Source organism: Schistocerca cancellata, chromosome 3 (assembly GCF_023864275.1).
Source record: "Schistocerca cancellata isolate TAMUIC-IGC-003103 chromosome 3, iqSchCanc2.1, whole genome shotgun sequence".
NCBI lineage: Eukaryota > Metazoa > Arthropoda > Insecta > Orthoptera > Acrididae > Schistocerca > Schistocerca cancellata.
In genome coordinates, this window is record NC_064628.1 from 96,193,655 (window position 1) to 96,213,945 (window position 20,291).

General features: G+C 44.1%; 1 protein-coding gene across 3 annotated transcripts in view; it reads right to left on the reverse strand.

Annotated features, from left to right (window-relative positions):
• Positions 1-20,291, reverse strand: part of LOC126177093 (rho guanine nucleotide exchange factor 10) — a 543,115-nt gene that overhangs the window by 67,188 nt on the left and 455,636 nt on the right. Inside the window, exon 1 of one of the 3 annotated variants that reach the window (XM_049924344.1) lies at positions 4,758-4,927. The exons of the other annotated variants lie outside the window; for them this stretch is intronic. Within the exon in view, the coding sequence (XP_049780301.1) occupies positions 4,758-4,821 (64 nt within the window). The 5' untranslated portion in view covers positions 4,822-4,927. Of the gene's footprint in view, positions 1-4,757; positions 4,928-20,291 lie in introns of those variants that run through there. 3 annotated transcript variants of the gene reach the window in all.

Consider the following 20,291-nt stretch of genomic DNA (forward strand, 5'->3'; position numbering starts at 1 on the left):
TGGCGTTGCCTGTCATGTCGGGCAACCCTCGGCGTTATTGCGACATGGCAGCAAACGACAGACGCGAGTGCGTTTGTTAACAGCACGACACTGCTTACAGCGCCTCTCCTGGGCTCGTGACCATATTAGTTGGAGTCTAGACGACTGAAAACCACGGCGGGGTCAGATGGTAAGAGCTAATGGTAGGGTTCGCGTGTGGCGCAGATCCAACGTATCCATAGATCCAAGATGTCAACAAGGTACTGAGCAAGTTGGTGGTGGCTCCATAATGGTGTGGGCTGCGTTTCCTTGGAAGGGGCTGGGTCCTCTGGTCCAACTGAACCGATCATTGACTGCATTGGTCATGTTCAGCTACTTGGAGACCATTTGCAGCCATTCATGGAATTTATTATTCCAAACAACGATGGCATTTTTATGGATGATTGTGCTCCATACCACCGGGCCATAATTGTTCGCCGTTGGTTTGAAGAACACACTGCTGCACAATTTCAGGAAATGATTTGACCACCCAGATCGTCCGCCATGAATCCCACCGAACGTTTACGGAGTTGCTATACGGTATTAGGAGTTATCCCATGACTTTTGTCGCCTCAGTGTAATTGTGTTGCTCCGCAAGTGATGGACAAGTTACTGTCAACTCTCCGGATTCGGGTACAGTTCTCCGTTTCCTGGCGGGAACCAACAAATGTTCAAATGTGTGTGAAATCTTATGGGACTTAACTGCTAAGGTCATCAGTCCCTAAGCTTACACACTACTTAACCTAAGTTATCCTAAGCACAAACACACACACACACACACACACACACACACACACCCATGCCCGGGGGAGGACTCGAACCTCCCCCGGGACCAGCCGCACAGTCCATTACTGCAGCGCCTCAGACCGCTCGGCTAATCCCGCGCGGCCGGGAACCAACAGACGCTGTTTTATGAACGCATAAACAGGCGCAATCAGCGACTGCATCGAGGCGATGTTCCAGAAGCAGTGACAAAACTTTGGTCGAGAAGGAAGATCTTGGTGCATCCACAAAAGCACAGCTGGAACACACAACACCTACTCAGCAAATGTCGTGTATCGCACAGCCGGCGGTGTGGAACACAACTCTCCGTCATCTTCTACGCCACCCACTTCACGAGAACAATACGCACGCACATTATAGCATTCCGACGGAATCAGTGCGTGCACGTATTTCAGGAGCTGTGGAGTGTAACAACAAACGTTTCACAGTCTCGCTCCACAGAGGAGGAAATTTCAATTCGGGTTGCAAATTCAGCTAGCGAGCACACCTTCTTTTCCAACAACACTTCCGTTATCTGCTGAAAGAAGCTTCACAAATGTCCTATGGTTACATTTTATGAGTTCTAAATTGAACTATAGTTTTAACAGGCTGTGGGTATCATTTAACTAGAAAGCTACACATCACTTTGCACTGAAAGAAGTGTCTAACTTCACCTTCCAAATATCTGTTTTTCAATTAACCATAAATCGTCCACTTCCTCTATATTCGGCGAGGTATGAAGCACATAACATGCCGTAACTAGTTAGTGTAGCCTTTTAATAATTTGCAGACCGTACACCGACAACTGACAAGATATTACGATATACAAAGAAGCCATAAATCGAAGGTTGCTTTCAGCAATCCAGCGACTTCCTCGCTATGTTTTCTGTCGAAGCTGACCTTTTCCGTTATCCAACCCGAGTACAGGTCACTCAGTCCCAGCCAGAGAATCCTGTGTAAATGCGAGGCCGTACATACATAACGAGGGGCAACTGTCGAAACCCCTACTCCCTTTTTTCCTCCAAGAAAAAAATATTACATTAAAAAAGGAACTAGCTTCCTGCTTCGCACGCACACAAACGCGTAACACTTCGGTATCAGTTTCAAGAAAGCAAGAACGCGTAATGGGTAATGACTAGTAGTACTGAACTTTGAATTCGCGATCTTTTTCTACCCGCTAATTTTACTATGAATACTGAATGTATTCACATGTATCTTAACTGTCTGTAAAGTTCTCATACGAACTGCAGTCTCTGCGTTAAAATACATTATAGGTAGTAGAGACCTGTCAAAGAGGTAGGATTAGTATATTTGCTTATAAATAAACACAGTTTTCTCAGCAGGTAGTTCTCGAGCTCTACTTTGTACGAAATTGTGCTTCCTTTCTTCCACCATTTACCACAAACTTATCTGAGTTGCCCTTCACCCCAACCCGGCTCACATCCGGGGTACGCTTTTGTGCACACGTTAGCCGTTAAAACTGCACCGATTACCGAGCTACATGACAGCGAAAGTATCTGTCACTTTCACACAAACAATCCGTGACTAACCACAGTACGATGAGCTAAACGCGTACCTTTTCTCTATAAACCATATTTGTTGCAGCGTTTTGGACACAACGGTAACGGTTGTCTCGTAGCTACGATAGCACTAAGTTTTGCGTTGAACTAGCGAACGCTGCAGTTCCATAAACGACGCCATGCTGCCTGTAAATGTTGACTAAGATTCTCTACGCACTATTTAATTTCGGCCTTAAATCATTTTCAAGTACTACTCTCCAACAACTTTCGGCGTAAATTTCGCAGCGAGTACGCTAAAGAATCTCCAAGCAGGCCTACAATTTACTCTTGTATCAAGAACTTTGTTGAGATGGGTTGTTAGTGGCCTGCGTGTTGATGATTATGTCCAACTGGTTACTGGTATTGTGGATTGGATATGCTCGAAAACTTTTTAATTCGACAGATCGATGAAGATATCCGAGATGGGATGGTTTACTACCAGCAAGGCGGTGAACCACCTCATTTCCTCTCGGAAGTTCTTGGTTTCCTCAGTAATAGTTTCCCAGGAAGATGGATTGGCCGTGAAGCGCCAATGGAAAGACCACTTCGCTCCCCAGACTTGACACCGCTGAATTTCTTTCTCTGGCGTTTCATTAAAGACTGCGTGTGTGTTCCTCACCTACCACACAATTTAGCCGACCTGAAAAATCGAATCTATGCTGCAGTTGCACAAGTTAGGCCTACTTTCACGCAACGAGTGTAGGAAAAAACTGATTACCGGTCGCATGTTTGCCGCATCACAAATGGTAGTCACACAGAACCGAAGTGACACTTGACACTTACGTGAAACATGAGGCTGTTTGCTACAAATGGCAAATCTACGATTCTGCAAGTTGTCCCAATAAATTTTTTATATCATTCCAAAGTTGCTAAGTCCTTTTTGACTCACCCTGTAGTCTCTGGCAATCCAATGGATGGGTTTCAGTTTGGTGAATGCCTGGAGAACGTTACCTACCATCATGGGTAGTGCCAACTGTGAAGTATAGATGAGGTTGTGTTACGATATGGGGGTGCTTTTCATGATTACAGGGTGGTCCCCTCAGTGCGTTAAGAAAACGCTGATTGTGGGACAATACGATCACATCTTACAGCATTGTAAACCGCCTACTGTAGAGGAACAGTTAGTACACGATGACGGTAATCGCATGAAATGCACTCTGTCATGAAGCATCATCTGCCAGCCAATAATATTTCTGAAATGGACTTGTCTGCCCAAAGTTCCAACCTGAAGCCAATGGAACACCTTTGGGATGAGTTAGGACGTCGACTTCGCTCCATATCCCGGTATCAGGTGTTCTCTGGTTTCGGCTCTTGAACAAGAACCGGCTGCCATTCCTCCACCTTGTTAAAAGTGTTCCTAATAGATTTCAAGCTGTCTTCAAGGCTAAGTTGGACATACTCATTTACGATAATATTTGTCCGGACACTTTTGATCACATGGTGTACAGACTCAAAGTAAACGTCACCATCATGCAGTCATCCTTTGCCACACAGCGACATTCCGATGCGGTATGGGGCAGCGTGGGGTTAGTATACCGATCTTCCACCTGTTGTCCGCTATCAAATGGTTCAAATGGCTCTGAGCACTATGGGACTCAATATCTGTGGTCATCATTCCCCTAGAACTTAGAACTACTTAAACCTAAGTACATCACAACCATCAATGCCCAAGGCAGGATTCGAACCTGCGACCGTAGTGGTAGCGCGGTTCCGGACTCAAGCGCCTAGAACCGCTCGGCCACAACAGCTGGCCTGTACGCTTTTCAGACGTCAGAGTCGCTACTTTTCATTGAAGTAGCTGCCAAAATGACATCAGTTCATTCAAGTAGCTGTTGAAATGGCATCAATACGCCGAGTGTTTGGATCCTGTTCCAGTCCTCCCACCACGGATGGGTCCTTGGCAGCACCGGGAACCGAACACGCTGACGAGCGCTATAGTCCATATATAAACTAAACAGTTGAAGGACACGTGGAGTCATTTAACTCAAGGCAGCCGGCCTTTGTGGCCGAGCGGTTCTAGGCGCTTCAGTGCGGAACCGCGAGACCGCTACGGTCGCAGGTTCGAATCCTGCCTCGGGCATAGATGTGTGTGATGTTCTTAGGTTAGTTAGGTTTAAGTAGTTCTAAGTTCTAGGGGACTGATGACCCCAGATGGTAAGTCCCATAGTGCTTAGAGCGATTTAAGTCACGGCAACTGTGAGCCGTAAACTTTTATATATTTGCCATGTACGAGTCAACATTGTCTAATTGAAATTTGAAACTGTACCAATAATTCATAAAAACGTCACGATGATAAGCGGACCAAAGTGCTTGTTATTTCGCGTCAGAGAGAGAGAGAGAGAGAGAGAGAGAGAGAGAGAGAGAGAGAGGGAGGGAGGGAGGGAGGAGGGGGGAGCGCACTAAAATAGAAGTACTTACCAAGACTTGACAATGATCTATGGCGTAGCAGGCCGCGGCCTTGAGAGAAGAACCATCCCGGCATTTCTCAGCCGAGATTTAGTGGGGGAAAAGATGGTAAATTAAAATCAAGACACCATCAAATGTACTCCTCCAGGTAATGACATCACTTCTGTAACTGCTACACACAAACTGCCATTGCGTTGTGAAGTATTTATGATCCACAGTAAAAACAAGCAAAAAAACACCAATCAACTGCGATGGTGCAGTTCTTTTTCACAAGGCTATTGTCAGGTCACACTTTTCACTGCACTCGGAAAGACGTAATCATTTCTCTCGGAGCGATTCATCCTCGATTCTCACATATCGGAAGCTTACTACGAAGCTTTGTTGCGGGAAAACCTAATCAGAAAGCCAGATTTGGCACAAAAACGAATATTTCACTCGCTGTCGCTTTTCCAACAGCACGCAAAAAGAGCAATCACTGTTCGCGGAGCACCGACGTAGTGAGACGTACTGCTGGGGAGCAGTGGGGCACGCTCACGTACGTACTATTCGCACGCGACTCAGTTCCAGGACAGCAGGCGGTTTCGAAACGGCAGCAGCTGAGAGACAGGTGAATCACACGAAACTGCGGCGAATGGTTCGCGGCGGCAGCGCGAGACGCGAAGAAGGGTCTGCTGTGGCGGCTCGCAGGCGTGGCGACGTACTGGTGTGGTGTGTGGGGACCGTGCCGTGTGTAGCTGCCTCTGCCGCACCGCCAGCCACGGGCGGATGTGCTAAGCGGAGACTCACAACGCGGTACAGTCGCGGCGCCTACGCACTGGGCTCCGCCAAACAACCTGCTGCGCGCACCCTCCCCGCGTCACGAGTATTTCGCTGAGACCGTCTCTAATGAGATAACTACCAACAATGGTTGATGTGTGCGGTATGGCAGTAATAATTCCAATCCCAAAGAAAGCAGGTGTTGACAGATGTGAAAATTACCGAACTATCAGTTTAATAAGTCACAGCTGCAAAATACTGACGCGAATTCTTTACAGACGAATGGAAAAACCGGTAGAAGCCGACCTCGGGGAAGATCAGTTTGGATTCCGTAGAAATGTTCGAACTCGTGAGGCAATACTGACCTTACGACTTATCTTAGAAGAAAGATTAAGGAAAGGCAAACCTACGTTTCTAGCATTTGTAGACTTAGAGAAAGCTTTTGACAATGTTGACTGGAATACTCGATTTCAAATTCTAAAGGTGGCAGGGGTAAAATACAGGGAGCGAAAGGCTATTTACAATTTGTACAGAAACCAGATGGCAGTTATAAGAGTCGAGGGACATGAAAGGGAAGCAGTGGTTGGGAAAGGAGTAAGACAGGGTTGTAGCCTCTCCCCGATGTTATTCAATCTGTATATTGAGCAAGCAGTAAAGGAAACAAAAGAAAAATTTCGAGTAGGTATTAAAATCCAGGGAGAAGAAATAAAAACTTTGAGGTTCGCCGATGACATTGTAATTCTGTCAGACAGCAAAGAACCTGGAAGAGCAATTGAACGGAATGGACAGTGTCTTGAAAGGAGGATATAAGATGAACATCAACAAGAGAAAAACGAGGATAATGGAATGTAGTCGGGTGATGCTGAGGGTATTAGATTAGGAAATGAGACACTTAAAGAAGTAAAGGAGTTTTGCTATTTGGGGAGCAAAATAACCGATGATGGTCGAAGTAGAGAGGATATAAAATGTAGACTGGCAATGGCAAGGAAAGCGCTTCTGAAGAAGAGAAATTTGTTAACATCGAGTCTACAGTTAAGTGTCAGGAAGTCGTTTCTGAAAGTATTCGTATGGAGTGTAGCCATGTATGGAAGTGAAACGTGGACGATAAATAGTTTGGACAACAAGAGAATAGAAGCTTTCGAAATGTGGCGCTACAGAAGAATGCTGAAGAGTAGATGGGTAGATCACATAACTAATGAGGAGTTACTCAATAGGATTGGGGAGAAGAGAAGTTTGTGGCACAACTTGACTAGAAGAAGGGATCGGTTAATAGGAAATGTCCTGAGGCATCAAGGGATCACAAATTTAGCATTGGAGGGCAGTGTGGAGGGTAAAAATCGTAGGGGGAGACCAAGAGATGAATACACTAAGCAGATTCAGAAGGATGTAGGTTGCAGTAGGTACTGGGAGATGAAGGAGCTTGCACAGGATGGATTAGCATCAAGAGCTGCATCAAACCAGTCTCAGGACTGAAGACCACAACAACAACAACAACAAAAACAACAACACCAAAAACAACAATAACAACAGTGAGACGGGACTGCCAAGGGCGCTTCACACAAATGATTCTACTGCTGAAACTTCCTGGCAGAATTGAAACTATGTGCCGGACCGAGACTCGAACTCAGGACCTTTGCCTTTCGCGGGCAAGTGCTCTACCATCTGAGCTACCCAGGCACGACTCACGCCCCTTCCGCACAGCTTTAATTCCGCCAGTATCTCGTCTCCTACTTTCCAAACATCACAGAAACTCTTCTGCGAAACCTTGCAGAACTAGCACTCCTGAAAGAAAGGATATTGCGGAGACATGGCTTAGCCACAGCCTGGGGGATGTTTCCAGAATGAGATTTTCACTCTGCAGCGGAGTGTGCGCTGATATGAAACTTCCTGGCAGATTAAAACTGTGTGCCCGACCGAGACTCGAACTCGGGACCTTTGCCTTTCGCGGGCAAGTGCTCTACCATCTCAGCTACCGAAGCACGACGCACGCCCGGTAGTCACAGCTTTACTTCTGCCAGTACCTCGTCTCCTACCTTCCAAACTTTACAGAAGCTCTCCTGCGAACCTTGCAGAACTAGCACTCCTGAAAGAAAGGATATTGCGGAGACATGGCTTAGCCACAGCCTGGGGGATGTTTCCAGAATGAGATTTTCACTTTGCAGCGGAGTGTGCGGTGATATGAAACACCATGGCAAAGCTGTGAGGAAGGGGGCGTGAGTCGTGCCTGGGTAGCTCAGACGGTAGAGCACTTGCCCGCGAAAGGCAAAGGTCCCGAGTTCGAGTCTCGGTCCGGCACGCAGTTTTAATCTGCCAGGAAGTTTCGTTATCAGCGCACACTCCGCTGCAGAGTGAAAATTTCATTCTAGATTCTACTGCTGTTCTTATAGGATGACAAGTATTGAACTAAACGTAAATTAGTTACAAACTACGGCGTGCACGCACTTTATTCAACCTGTAAACGTCACTACAGATATTCGGATTTAGGTTACGACATTTTCGATATGTCTGCCATCATTGTCGATGATGCGGCGCAGACGAATAGCGAAATTCTGTGTGAGTCCCTTAAGTGTCAGAACATCGATCCTGTAGGTAACTTCCTAAATGGCTGTTTTCAGCTCAGCATTGGTTTTGGGATTATTGCTGTACACCTTGTCTTTAATGCAGCCCTACAAAAAGGAGTCGCGTGTTTTCAGACCCGGAGAATTTTGAGTCCAATAGAGATCCATGCTAGCGGACTCTGGGCACCCCACCAGCCAGAATGCAGTCTCCAGAATGCTCCTCCAGGACACCAAAAACTCTCCTGCTTCCAGGGGCTTGAGCTCCGTCTTGCATGAACCACGTCGAAATCAGGGTCACTTTGGATAATGGGGATAAAATTACCTTCCAGAACCTTCACGTACCGTTCGGTAGTCACCGTGCCATCAAGGAATTTCGCACCGATTATTCCGTGACAGGACGTTCCACACCACACAGTCACCCGTTGAGGGTGAAGAGCCTTCTAGGTCGGAAAATGCGGACTCTCAGTCCCCCAAATGCGCTAATTTTGCTTATTGACGAACCTATGAAAATCAAAGTGGGCTTCGTCGCTAAACCAAACCATACTAATTTCCATCATACCCCACGGCCAACCGTGCAGTGTGACCGTCCTAAAGCAAACCGTTCAGAAGTTAGGACGATTTTATTTCTTATACGAGGGTAAGTCAACTATTATCCGCAAAGTAGTTACAAAATTTTATTGCAATAAAATAGGAAACTTACAAGGACATCATTTTTCGACTAGTCTCCTTACGCTTCAACGCACTTGGTCCATCGTTGTACAAGCTTCCTGATGGCCTCATAAAAGAAGGTTCTCGGTTGAGCTGCGAGCCAGGAGTGCACCGCTTCTTTCACTGTTTCGTCCGAGGCAAATCGACGGGCCCTTAATGCCTGTCTGAGTGGCCCAATCAAGAGATAGTCATAAGGGGCAAGATCAGGACTACATGGAGGATGATACAGTACTTCAAATTTGAGTGTTTCTGGAGTGTTTCAGCAGTGTGGGCAGCAGTATGCGGACGGGCATAGTCGTGCAACAACACAACATCTTTCGACAGCAGTCCTCGGCGTTTGCTTCGAATTGCAAGCTTTAGCCTGGCCGGAAGCATCTCACTGTAACGTACACTGTTTATTGTTGTGCCCCTTTCCCCATAATGGTCCAGTACTGGACCTTGTGCGTCCGAAACAACCGTAAGCATCAGTTTTCCTGCGAACGGTTGGGTCTTTAACTCTTTTTTTGCACGGCGAATTTCGATGTTTCCATTCCATACTCTGCCGTTTACTCTCCGGCTCGTAATTATGGATCCATGTTTCGTCACCAGTAATGATCCTGTCTAATAAGTTGTCCTCTTCGTTACCATAGTGATCCAAACGTTTTTTGCAGATGTCCAAGCGCGTTTTTTTATGCAAACGTATGAGTTGTTTTGGGACCCATCTTGCACAAACTTTATGAAATCCAAGTCTGTTGTGGATGATATCGTAGGCAGAGCCGTGACTAATTTGCAGACGATGTGCCACTTCGTCTATAGTTAATCGTCTGTCTAAGAGAATCATTTCACGTGAACTCTCAGTGGTTTCTTCATTTGTGGCGGTAAATGGTCGTCCGGCTCCTTCATCGCGCGTAACACTTGTGCGGCCATTTCGTAATTTTTCAATCCATTCGTAGACACTCCGTTGTGGCAGAAAACTGTTCTTCGATGAATTTCGGCGCCTGATACGCCTTCCGACCACAAAAAACAGATCACTGAACGTTGCTCTTTGTTGCAAATAGACAGCGGAGCAGCCATGATTAACAACACGGCAGCGATAAAGAAACTAACCTAGCAGCTTGAAAATTGCAAAGATATAACAACAAATAAACAAAGCCTGCATCAGCCGGCCGGAGTGTCCGTGCGGTTCTAGGCGCTACAGTCTGGAACCGAGCGACCGCTACGGTCGCAGGTTCGAATCCTGCCTCGGGCATGGATGTGTGTGATGTCCTTAGATTAGTTAGGTTTAAGTTGTTCTAAGTTCTAGGGGACTGATGACCTCAGATGTTAAGTCCCATAGTGCTCAGAGCCATTTGAACCATTTTTTGAGACGTGTGTGCATGTGCGTGTGAGGTATGTTAAATTCGTATGAAATATTTGACACGTGCATAAGCCGAACGAAGACACGGGTAAAAAGCTCATCCTAAACCCCTGGAACAATTCCAACCAAATCTAGTACACACATTAGTAACGATCTGGCAAGAAATACTGACGGGGAAAGGAACACCACCCTCCCATTGGAGTGAGAGCGAGAGAGTGGACAAAGAAAGGGGGACGAGGAGATGAACGGAGAGAGTGGGAAGAAGAAATGGATAGAGAAAGGGAAGAGGATGAGATGGGCAGAGAGAGCGGGTGGAGAAGATGGACAGAGAGCGGGTGAAGGAGATGGCCAAAGAGGGGGTGAAATAAGAGAGAGACGGAGAGAGGAGGAAAGAGGACATGGACTCATAGAAGATTGGAATATATGTGTTACCAATCATCTTACTTTTACCGTAACATATACATACCTAGCGAAAGCCAGATACTAGGCTAGTAGAAAATAAAGTGACCAGTCGGAGTTTTTCAGTTATTTGAAGCAACAAACACTGCGCAACACCTACGCTCCATTTTTTGTTCTCTGTTGAGTGATGTGTGTCCCAAACACAAAAAAAAAACCATATGTGTCAATGAGAAGGGAACAAGTGTGCTGGTCACGAGAAGAGCTTAGCTGGAAGATGGGCGAGAGGCTTCGAAGCTCGATGTGATAGATTTTTTTAAAAAAGGTGAAATACTGTGGCTGATAAAAGTTCCTTCCCTCTCTTCGTTATCAGCCTTCTATAGCCACTTATATAACAGTGAGCTACGATCAGGAAAATAAACTCCAGCCAGACTCAGCTTGAGACAATGGAAGAGAGCAACTGCTGACGTTTATTGTCAGTGGCTGTATGAACTTAGCTGTAATTACTGGAGGGAAAGTGAAGAAAGAAGAATTTAGAGGCGGTGTTCAAATGTTCACAGCCAGGAGATAAGCGACATACTTAGCGTTTGCGCCAACGCGCTGAGCAGCTAAGAACGAAAGTATAATACGACAGCTGCTGTTCAATTCACAATCCTTCGACATCAGTTACAAAAATTTCATAGTCAACATTGTTCGTATTTCTTAAGAACTTGGTGTGGTCGCAAATCGTGGGCGCGATCGTTATACAAAATTGACACGTAAGACACTAGGACCAGAGGCCGATATATGCACACCTTTTACACATCCGCTAACATTAACATGGTGGTTTCTCACGGTGGTGATTAATCCAAATACGAATCCATGCAGAATTTATTGTTTCGGCGGAATTACGCAAATGAAGATCATCTATCACCGACTTTACACAATTCCAACCTGGAGCTGACGTCAAGACCTAATTCTGTACAATCTAGATATTTCAAACATTTTCACTACGCCGCCGCGACCGAACCCAGTTCCCTCTGAGCAGCCATAGCGTACGGATCTCCGTGCCGGCACGTTCACAGGAGCTCAGTCCGTCAGTTCACCTGATGATGGCGCCATGTATGATCGCCGAAATATTGTGCCCGTTGGACACTATAGACCGGCAGCACACCCGTGGATATTTTGATTATCAAATACGCCGGGAGAAACTCAAGAATCACACCGCTAATCTTTGTTTGTCAAAGTACGACTTCCATACCGACAGATCAAGCGAACAACAAAGACGCATACTAAGTTTTTAGTTAGCTTTCTTTCAAGCAACTATTATCAGCATCGATATACTTGGAAAAATGACTGATGAACACAGTGCTATCTTGTTAAGTTATTTATTCACTAACAGTTTCGGTAATAGTCCACAATGTTGTACATACGAACGAAACATGGCTTAGGGCTGCAACTCAGACGAATTTTGGAGATACACTGACTTCGGCTGCAAAAAGCCACGAACCAACAGACAGACACTCGGTTCCTAAATGGACTTAGTTAAATACCAGTTCGTATGTATAAAGGCACCAAAATGTACGAAATCATTCGGATACGAATCTCAGCTCGTTCCATTCTTTCCATACAGTCCGTAACGCAGCGTTACACCGAGTTTTGTATTCCGTTGCATAAAACGTCTGCAGAATAACTGTACAGAACTATTCTCCAGAAAATAATTGAGAAATGGAACAGACACTTTCGTAGGAACACATTCTGGAAGAACGTAGCTCCACGGTTGTGGGAAAATCGCATACTGAGCGCTTTCGTCAACTTGCGTTCTGATTAATGAGAGACGAGCTGGAACCGTGAAAGTCTCCAGTCTTGTTTGTGTGTTTTCTCAGCCGCGAATGATGGAGTTCAGAGGTATTTTACGCGATCTGTTCCAAATTCCACGCTGCGTAATCAACTGTCCAGCTATAGATTTGTGACGCGTGTGTAGCACACCAGCGTAATCCATGTATATTTAGATATTACAACACGGTACGCGGAAAGGTCAGTCCACTTCTGGTGTTTTCACTGGGCAGCTGCGACGTAAGCGTCAGCTGCTTAAACAGAGCAGTCACGCAGCGTCCATTTTCGACTGTACATAATAACAGAGTACATCTGTTATGCAAGAAAGTCATCGTGACATCCACGTGTTTGGTGCCCTGATTAGAGCAAAGCCAATGTATTATGTCTTCGCACTACGTCTCGAGTTAATTATTGTGTTTAATATTCTCGTTGTTCAATTGTAATAGTCTCAAAAGTTATTTGACAATAAAAATGAAGTACAAAAATAGTGACTAAGTGCGAGGCTGTTAATCCAATCGTCTGGCGTTTAATCCCTGGTCGGTTTAAATAGTTTTTTTGGTCCCTAATCCCTCCTTTCAGCTCTGGCAGTGATTTGTTAATGTGAAAATTATCAAGTTGCAACGTATCTCAGATTCTGTCAAACTTAATATCGCGCTTTCTCAGTTCAAAGGTCGGAGGAAGCTGAGAACACACCACCCAAATTGGATCATACCTAGTGAACCACTGCGATGTTGAAAACAACCTTCGCGTTGTGATCCGTTTTTTTTCCCTTTCCTTTTAACAAAATTGTATGTAAGCATTTTCCTTAATCTACCGGGTGATCAAAAGGTCAGTATAAATTTGAAAACTTAAGAAACCATGGAATAATGTAGATAGAGAGGTAAAAATTGACACACATGCTTGGAATGACATGGGATTTTATTAGAACCAGGCCCTCCACCACATATTGCTAGACGCGTGAAAGATCTCTTGCGCGCGTCGTTTGGTGATGATCGTGTGCTCAGCCGCCACTTTCGTCATGCTTGGCCTCCCAGGTCCCCAGACCTCAGTCCGTGCGATTATTGGCTTTGGGGTTACCTGAAGTCGCAAGTGTATCGTGATTGACCGACATCTCTACGGATGCTGAAAGACACCATCCGACGCCCATGCCTCACCGTAACTCCGGACATGCTTTACATGCTGATCACAACATTATTCCTCGACTACAGCTATTGTTGAGGAATGATGGTTGACATATTGAGCATTTCCTGTAAAGAACATGATCTTTGCTTTGTCTTACTTTGTTATTCTAATTATTGCTATTCTGATCAGATGAAGCGCTATCTGTCGGACATTTTTTGAACTTTTGTATTTTTTTGGTTCTAATAAAACCCCATGTCATTCCAAGCATGTGTGTCAATTTGTACCTCTCTATCTACATTATTCCGTGATTTATTCAGTTTTCAAATTTATACTGACTTTTTCATCACCCGGTACTCTGCAATTCACACTTACGTGCCTGGCAAATGGTTTATCTAATCACGTTCAGAACGTTTCTGTACTGTTACAGTGTCGAACAGCGCGCGAGGAAACAGTTCTTTCCGTGCAAGCTCATATTTCTCTCGTTTTATTGCGATGGTCATATTTCTCCCTATCTAGAATTATCTAAATTTATTCATAACATTGCTCCACTGCGATATTTGTTTAGGTCGAAATATAAGAAGTCTAGTTGGGCTGGAAGACAAGTAAACCCAAGTATCTCCGACGACGTCCTATTCCTCTGTTGTTGGCTCTTTAGTAAATTTTAATTTTATCCATATTTTGCAGCCTCGAACGTGACTGTATTCAACACACTGGGAGAGTGTGGCTTTATGAGAATTTTTTTTTTAAAAAAAAACGCCTTCAGTCACAAATTTTCGTGTTTTATTAAATACACGAAGCATTTAGGACCATGTGGCTCCATCGTCAGGTGTAACTTGTCTTAATACATGATTTATTTTTGCTCTTGAATGAGGCGAATTGCATATTCCACGTAATCCAATAACTTTTTAACACCATCACACATTCTTTTCTCCATCCTATTCATGCATATCACTCCACTCAAGAAGCATATTTGCATGCACATGTTTGTAAACACTTCACAAAGCAAAAATAAATCATGTATTAAGAGAAGTTACACCTGATGATGGACCCATAGGGTCCTAAATGCATCATGTATTTAATAAATCGAAAATTTGTGACTACTGGCTTTTTTTTTAATTCATACCCTCAGTGTCTTTAGTACATGCCTACACTCGAGTTTAATTTATTCCCTCTTGAGTTTCCTCTCCCTCCCCTTCACCCCGATAAGGAGCTACTGTACGTAAACACAGCCGTGAATACCCAAGTATCCCAAATGTACACGACAGAAAATATTAAGCGAAAAGGCATGTTGGCAAGAGAGCGAATCTAGCACAAGTTGCGAACGGGCTGTAAGCTGATAGAGCATTCCACTGCTGTGCTAACACAATGCCATTCGTTACGGCCATGAGACTGCGAGGTCGCCTACGTGAGCGACCATCAGCTGCACACTGACCCCACGTGCGCATCACAGGACGCACCTCACGCTTGACGAGCTATATCTGAACGTAGGCTAACCAGCTACTGACAGGTCAACAGTCTCTAAAGGCTTTCGGCTACCGGTAGGTTCACTAATAGCCTGTTACGAGGTAGGTTGCGACGTAGGGCGCACTTTTAGAATCTGAGATTTTGCCCCCGTTACTCGTTTCCCCTCGTACATATCTATTTACGACGCATTTTTATTTGAACATTCATAATATTATGAATGTTGACGTCAGACTGTCAAATTCCGCGGCTACGCATATACTGCCACGGTTGAGAGCAGTCATACCTTGGGAACTACACAGTCTAGAAGGCTTCAATTGCTTCGTTTTGTGCCTACTGCCACGTCTCAGAACTTGGCATTACGAATAAACAAATCAGTCCTATGTTTCTGATACTAGTTTTCGTTGAAAGTAGTGTGATTATCGGCTATTTTTGTAGGTAGCTAACTTCTATTGCTTTTTTATACGTAAATAAAATGAATAAGCGTAAAAGTAACTTCAAGCAACGCAAATTTGCGAGTAACAGATACGTGAGACTTGCATTTTCGTCTTAAGTGCTTTCTTTCATCGAATATCAACCGATGATAATCCATGTCACGCTTTGTGTCCACCTCCACCAAACACTTGGTGTAAATATAGGCAAGCTGGATTTTCTGGAACCCTGCATGAATCTACACACAAACATTCTCTTCCTTTGGCAGTAATGGAGGCAATCAAACCTATTTACAGAGATTTGGTAAACCCTGAGCTACTAAAGAACTGTTTACATGGGAAGACCCAGAATGTGGAGGAGTCCTTCAATAATGTTGTGTGGTGCCGTGTGGCTAAAAATGTATTTTTTGGCCTTATGACTGTAAAGTTAGCAGTGTATGATGCTGTAATAACTTTTAATGGTGGGAACTATGAAAGACTTAAGGTTCTGGAGAAGTTAGAGGTAAGATTTGGACAGAACACGGCTAAAGGACTGCGGGAACTGGATGAGCTTGGTGTACGTGAAGCAGAGTTAGCTGCTCAGCAAATGAAAAAAGACGCACGAAAGAAAAGTAGGAGGCAAACACTGGGCTGTTGTGACACTGAAGAAGACACAGACCATGGGCCAGGGCAAGACTAGTGCATAAAAGACGCAGAAATGTAAGCCCGTACAAGCAAAAACAGACCTCATGGGATACCGCAATCACTGGTTATACAATGTTACTTATAATCCGTCTTGATTGCAAAAATGTTTATTCAGATGACCGTTTAGGATTCCTCTAGAACCGTCTTCAGATCTGAAACGATAATGATACTAATTTACTATTTCACAAATGTGAAGAAAAGTTTTGCATATGTGAAATAGTAAGTTACTATGATTATCGTTTCAGATCTCAAGATGGTTCTAGAGGAACCGAAACCGGTCATGTTAATAAACATTTTTGCAATCAACACGGATTATAAGTAACATTGTAAGTCTGCATAAGAATTTGTAATAAAAAAAGTTTAAACCTCACTATCTCTGAACTGCATTTTTTGCAATAAATGACCCGTTTTCTAAAAAGAGTACCTGTGGTAGAGACAGGAAATTTTCACGGCATGCCAAGTGTGAGATCCTACACATATGAAAGTAAAATAAAATATCCTGTGTTGTTGTTTTGTTTTTATGTTCATTTGTTTACAAAATTCTGTCAAAAAATTGAGTGTTTGAAAACAAAAAAGATAACATGCCCCACAATATAATTTTAGTAATAATTCTAGTTCAGTGTATCTAGAAAGCTGCAGTCAATAATTATGGAAAATTGTAAGTTGGTGTCTTAAAAAGGTTCCAAGATAATGGGTCACAAAATTCGATAATTTAACACTGGCGGCACAGGACATACAATGTCCCCTTAACTTCTGCAAAAGTTTTTTATGTGTGGTCTAAGTTTCGTCTAAATATGTTACTTGGCAGCGACACGTCGCCTGAAAGCTACTTTCGTCCTTCAGTTTTTCCCCACCAGTGTACAATAACCTCTGCACTTAGACATTTCAAAGTTGTGCTAGCGAGTAACAGCATTAATTTCATTGATCATAAACGATGTTTTTCGACAGCCTGCAGCTTTGACAATACTGATTTAAATAAGAAAATGCTGCACTTCTTAAGCTTTTTCATACACAATACAATGAATTTCGGAAATGTATTCTCATTTTCAACCGCACCAGTTGGAAATGCGAATAAATTACTGAAATGAGTTCGTGCTGTGCATGAAAATAAGTAACTGGTGCAGTAGTTTATTATTTAAATCTCAATTAACAGAATTTCTCAGCAAATACTGCACAGTCTCCTTTATTCATTAAATTTCACAAAAGCCGTAATTTTAAATGCTGTATTAACCGTAGATTCTCATTTTTTGTTGCCGAGAAACTGCGACCATTGTCTGCAAACGTGTGTTGCCTGTGTGTGCTGTTGCCGTTGTTCGTGGAAACGACTGGGGAATGGACTCTAAACCATTTAGTTGCAGCTGGCAGCTCCAGTGCGCTGTACTGTACTGATGTCATTGCTTCTGAGGATTGGCACATTACGCGGCGGCGATTGGCTGTCAGCAGTGGAGCTGGCGCGGCGCCAAGATCGCAGGTCATGACTAAGGTCCGACTCCACTCACTGCCAGCTCTAGTGATGCCTTCTAACTGTACGAAACTGCACACCTGATTCCGATGTGGAGTTTCATCAATTGGGCACCTATCGACGTTATGGGCTACCGTTTCACACGAATACTGGACCAGTTTCTTCCAGTTTCACTAACAAGTGCCACAAGCTTTGAGACTAAAATAACAAAAGGAGTACTTCATTCTAATCACGATTTCATATAGCATTCCGTGTAGTATTAAACTTCAGAAGATTGTGGAACTGTTTATTTGTGATCCTGTAGTGTGTGAAGTTTCGTTCACACAACTTCTGTTACAATTAACTCTAACAGATAGTTTCGACGACATTGCAATGACATCTACCGTCACTTCTGTCTTGCTTTTAGGGAAAGCGAATGGAGGGTGGTCCACTGATAGTGACCGGGCCAAATATCTCACAAAGTAAGAGTCAAACGAAAAAACTACTAAGAACGAAACTTGTCTAGCTTGAAGGGGGAAACCAGATGGCGCTATGGTTGGCCCGCTAGATGGCGCTGCCATAGGTCAGACGGATATCAACTGCGTTTTTTAAATAGGAACCCCCATTTTTTATTACATATTCGTATGGTACGTAAAGAAATATGAATGTTTTAGTGGGACCACTTTTTTCGCTTTGTGACAGATGGCGCTGTAATAGTCACAAACATATGGCTCACAATTTTGGACGAACACTTGGTAACAGGTACGTTTTTTAAATTAAAATACAGAACGTAGGTACGTTTGAACATTTTATTTCGGTTGTTCCACTGGGATACATGTACCTTTGTGAACTTATTTCTGAGAACGCATGCTGTTACAGCGTGATTACCTATAAATACCACATTAATGCGGTAGATGTTCAAAATGATGTGCGTCAACCTCAATGCATTTGGCAATACGTGTAACGACATTCCTCTCAACAGCGAGTAGTTCGCCTTCCGTAATGTTCGCACATGCATTGACAATGCGCTGACGCATGTTGTCGGGCGTTGTCGGTGGATCACGATAGTAAATATCCTTCAACTTTCCCCAGATAAAGAAATCCGGGCACGTCAGATCCGGTGAACGTGCGGGCCATGGTATGGTGCTTCGACGACTAATCCATCTGTCATGAAACATGCTATTCAATACCGCTCCAACCGCAAGCGAGCTATGTGCCGGACATCCATCATGATGGAAGTACATCGCAATTCTGTCATGCAGTGAAACATCTTGTAGTAAAATCGGTAGAACAGTACGTAGGAAATCAGCATACATTGCACCATTTAGATTGCCATCGATAAAATGGGGGCCAATTATCCTTCCTCCCATATTGCCGCACCATACATTAACCCGCCAAGGTCGCTGATGTTCCACTTGTCGCAGCCATCGTGGATTTTCCGTTGCCCAATAGTGCATAGTATGCCGGTTTACGTTACCGCTGTTGCTGAATGACGCTTCGTCGCTAAACAGAACGCGTGCAAAAAATGTGTCATCGTCCCGGAATTTCTCTTGTGCCCAGTGGCAGAACTGTACACGCCGTTCAAAGTCGTCGCCATGCAATTCCTGGTGCATAGAAATATGGTACGGGTGCAATCTATGTTGATGTAGCACTCTCAACAGCGACGTTTTTGAGATTCCCGATTCTCGCGCAATTTGTCTGCTACTGATGTGCGAATTATCCGCGACAGCAGCTAAAACACCTACCTGGGCATCATCATTTGTTGCAGGTCGTGGTTGACGTTTCACATGTGGCTGAACACTTCCTGTTTCCTTAAATAACATAACTATCCGGCGGACGGTCCGGGCACTTGTATGATGTCGTCCAGGATACTGAGCAGCATACATACCACACGCCCGTTGGGCATTTTGATCACAATAGCCATACATCAACACGATATCGACCTTTTCCGCAATTGGTAAACGGTCCATTTTAACACTGGTGATGTATCACGAAGCAAATACCGTCCGCACAGGCGGAATGTTACGTGATACGACGTACTTTTACGTTTGTGACTATTACAGCGCCATCTATCACAAAGCGAAAAAAGTGGTCCAACTAAAACATTCATATTTCTTTACGTACTATACGAATATGTATTAACAAAATGGGGGTTCCTATTTAAAAAAAAAAAAAAACGCAGTTGATATCCGTTTGACCTATGGCAGCACCATCTAGCGGGCCAACCATAGCGCCATCTGCTTTCGCCCTTCAAGCTAGACGATTTTCGTTCTTTGTAGTTTTTTCGTTATTTCGAGAGATATTTGGCCCGGTCACTATCAATGGACCACCCTGTATATTACTTTGCGTAATGACAGATTTAAGTATTTATTGACACTGAATGATCGACAGGAGGCCTTTTCAGTTATTAGAAGTATGTACTCGTGTTTAAGAGTTATGACGAACTTTACATCTCGACACACACTGCCCAGTCAAATTAATGTGACCACCTGTCAAAAGCCTGAAGAATCAACTTTTCAGCGCGAACCGTTGCGAGATGTGCAGGAAGAGTGTCAATAAGGTACAGACATGCATGTGGAGCCATGATAACTCCAGTGTTTTGCCCAGTTGCGCTAAGTTTCGGTTGAGGATCCATAGTGCTAACTGCCCGATAGCGCCGATCCCACATATTCTCGATTAGCTTTAAATCCGGGAGTAGTTTGGTGGCCGGGGAAATACGGTATACTCATGCTGGTGCTCTTCGAACCACGCACGTTCACTGCGAGCTGTGTGGCATGATACATTGTAGGCCTATTGTTGGTACATGCCATCATGCCGACGAAAAACAAACTGCATGTA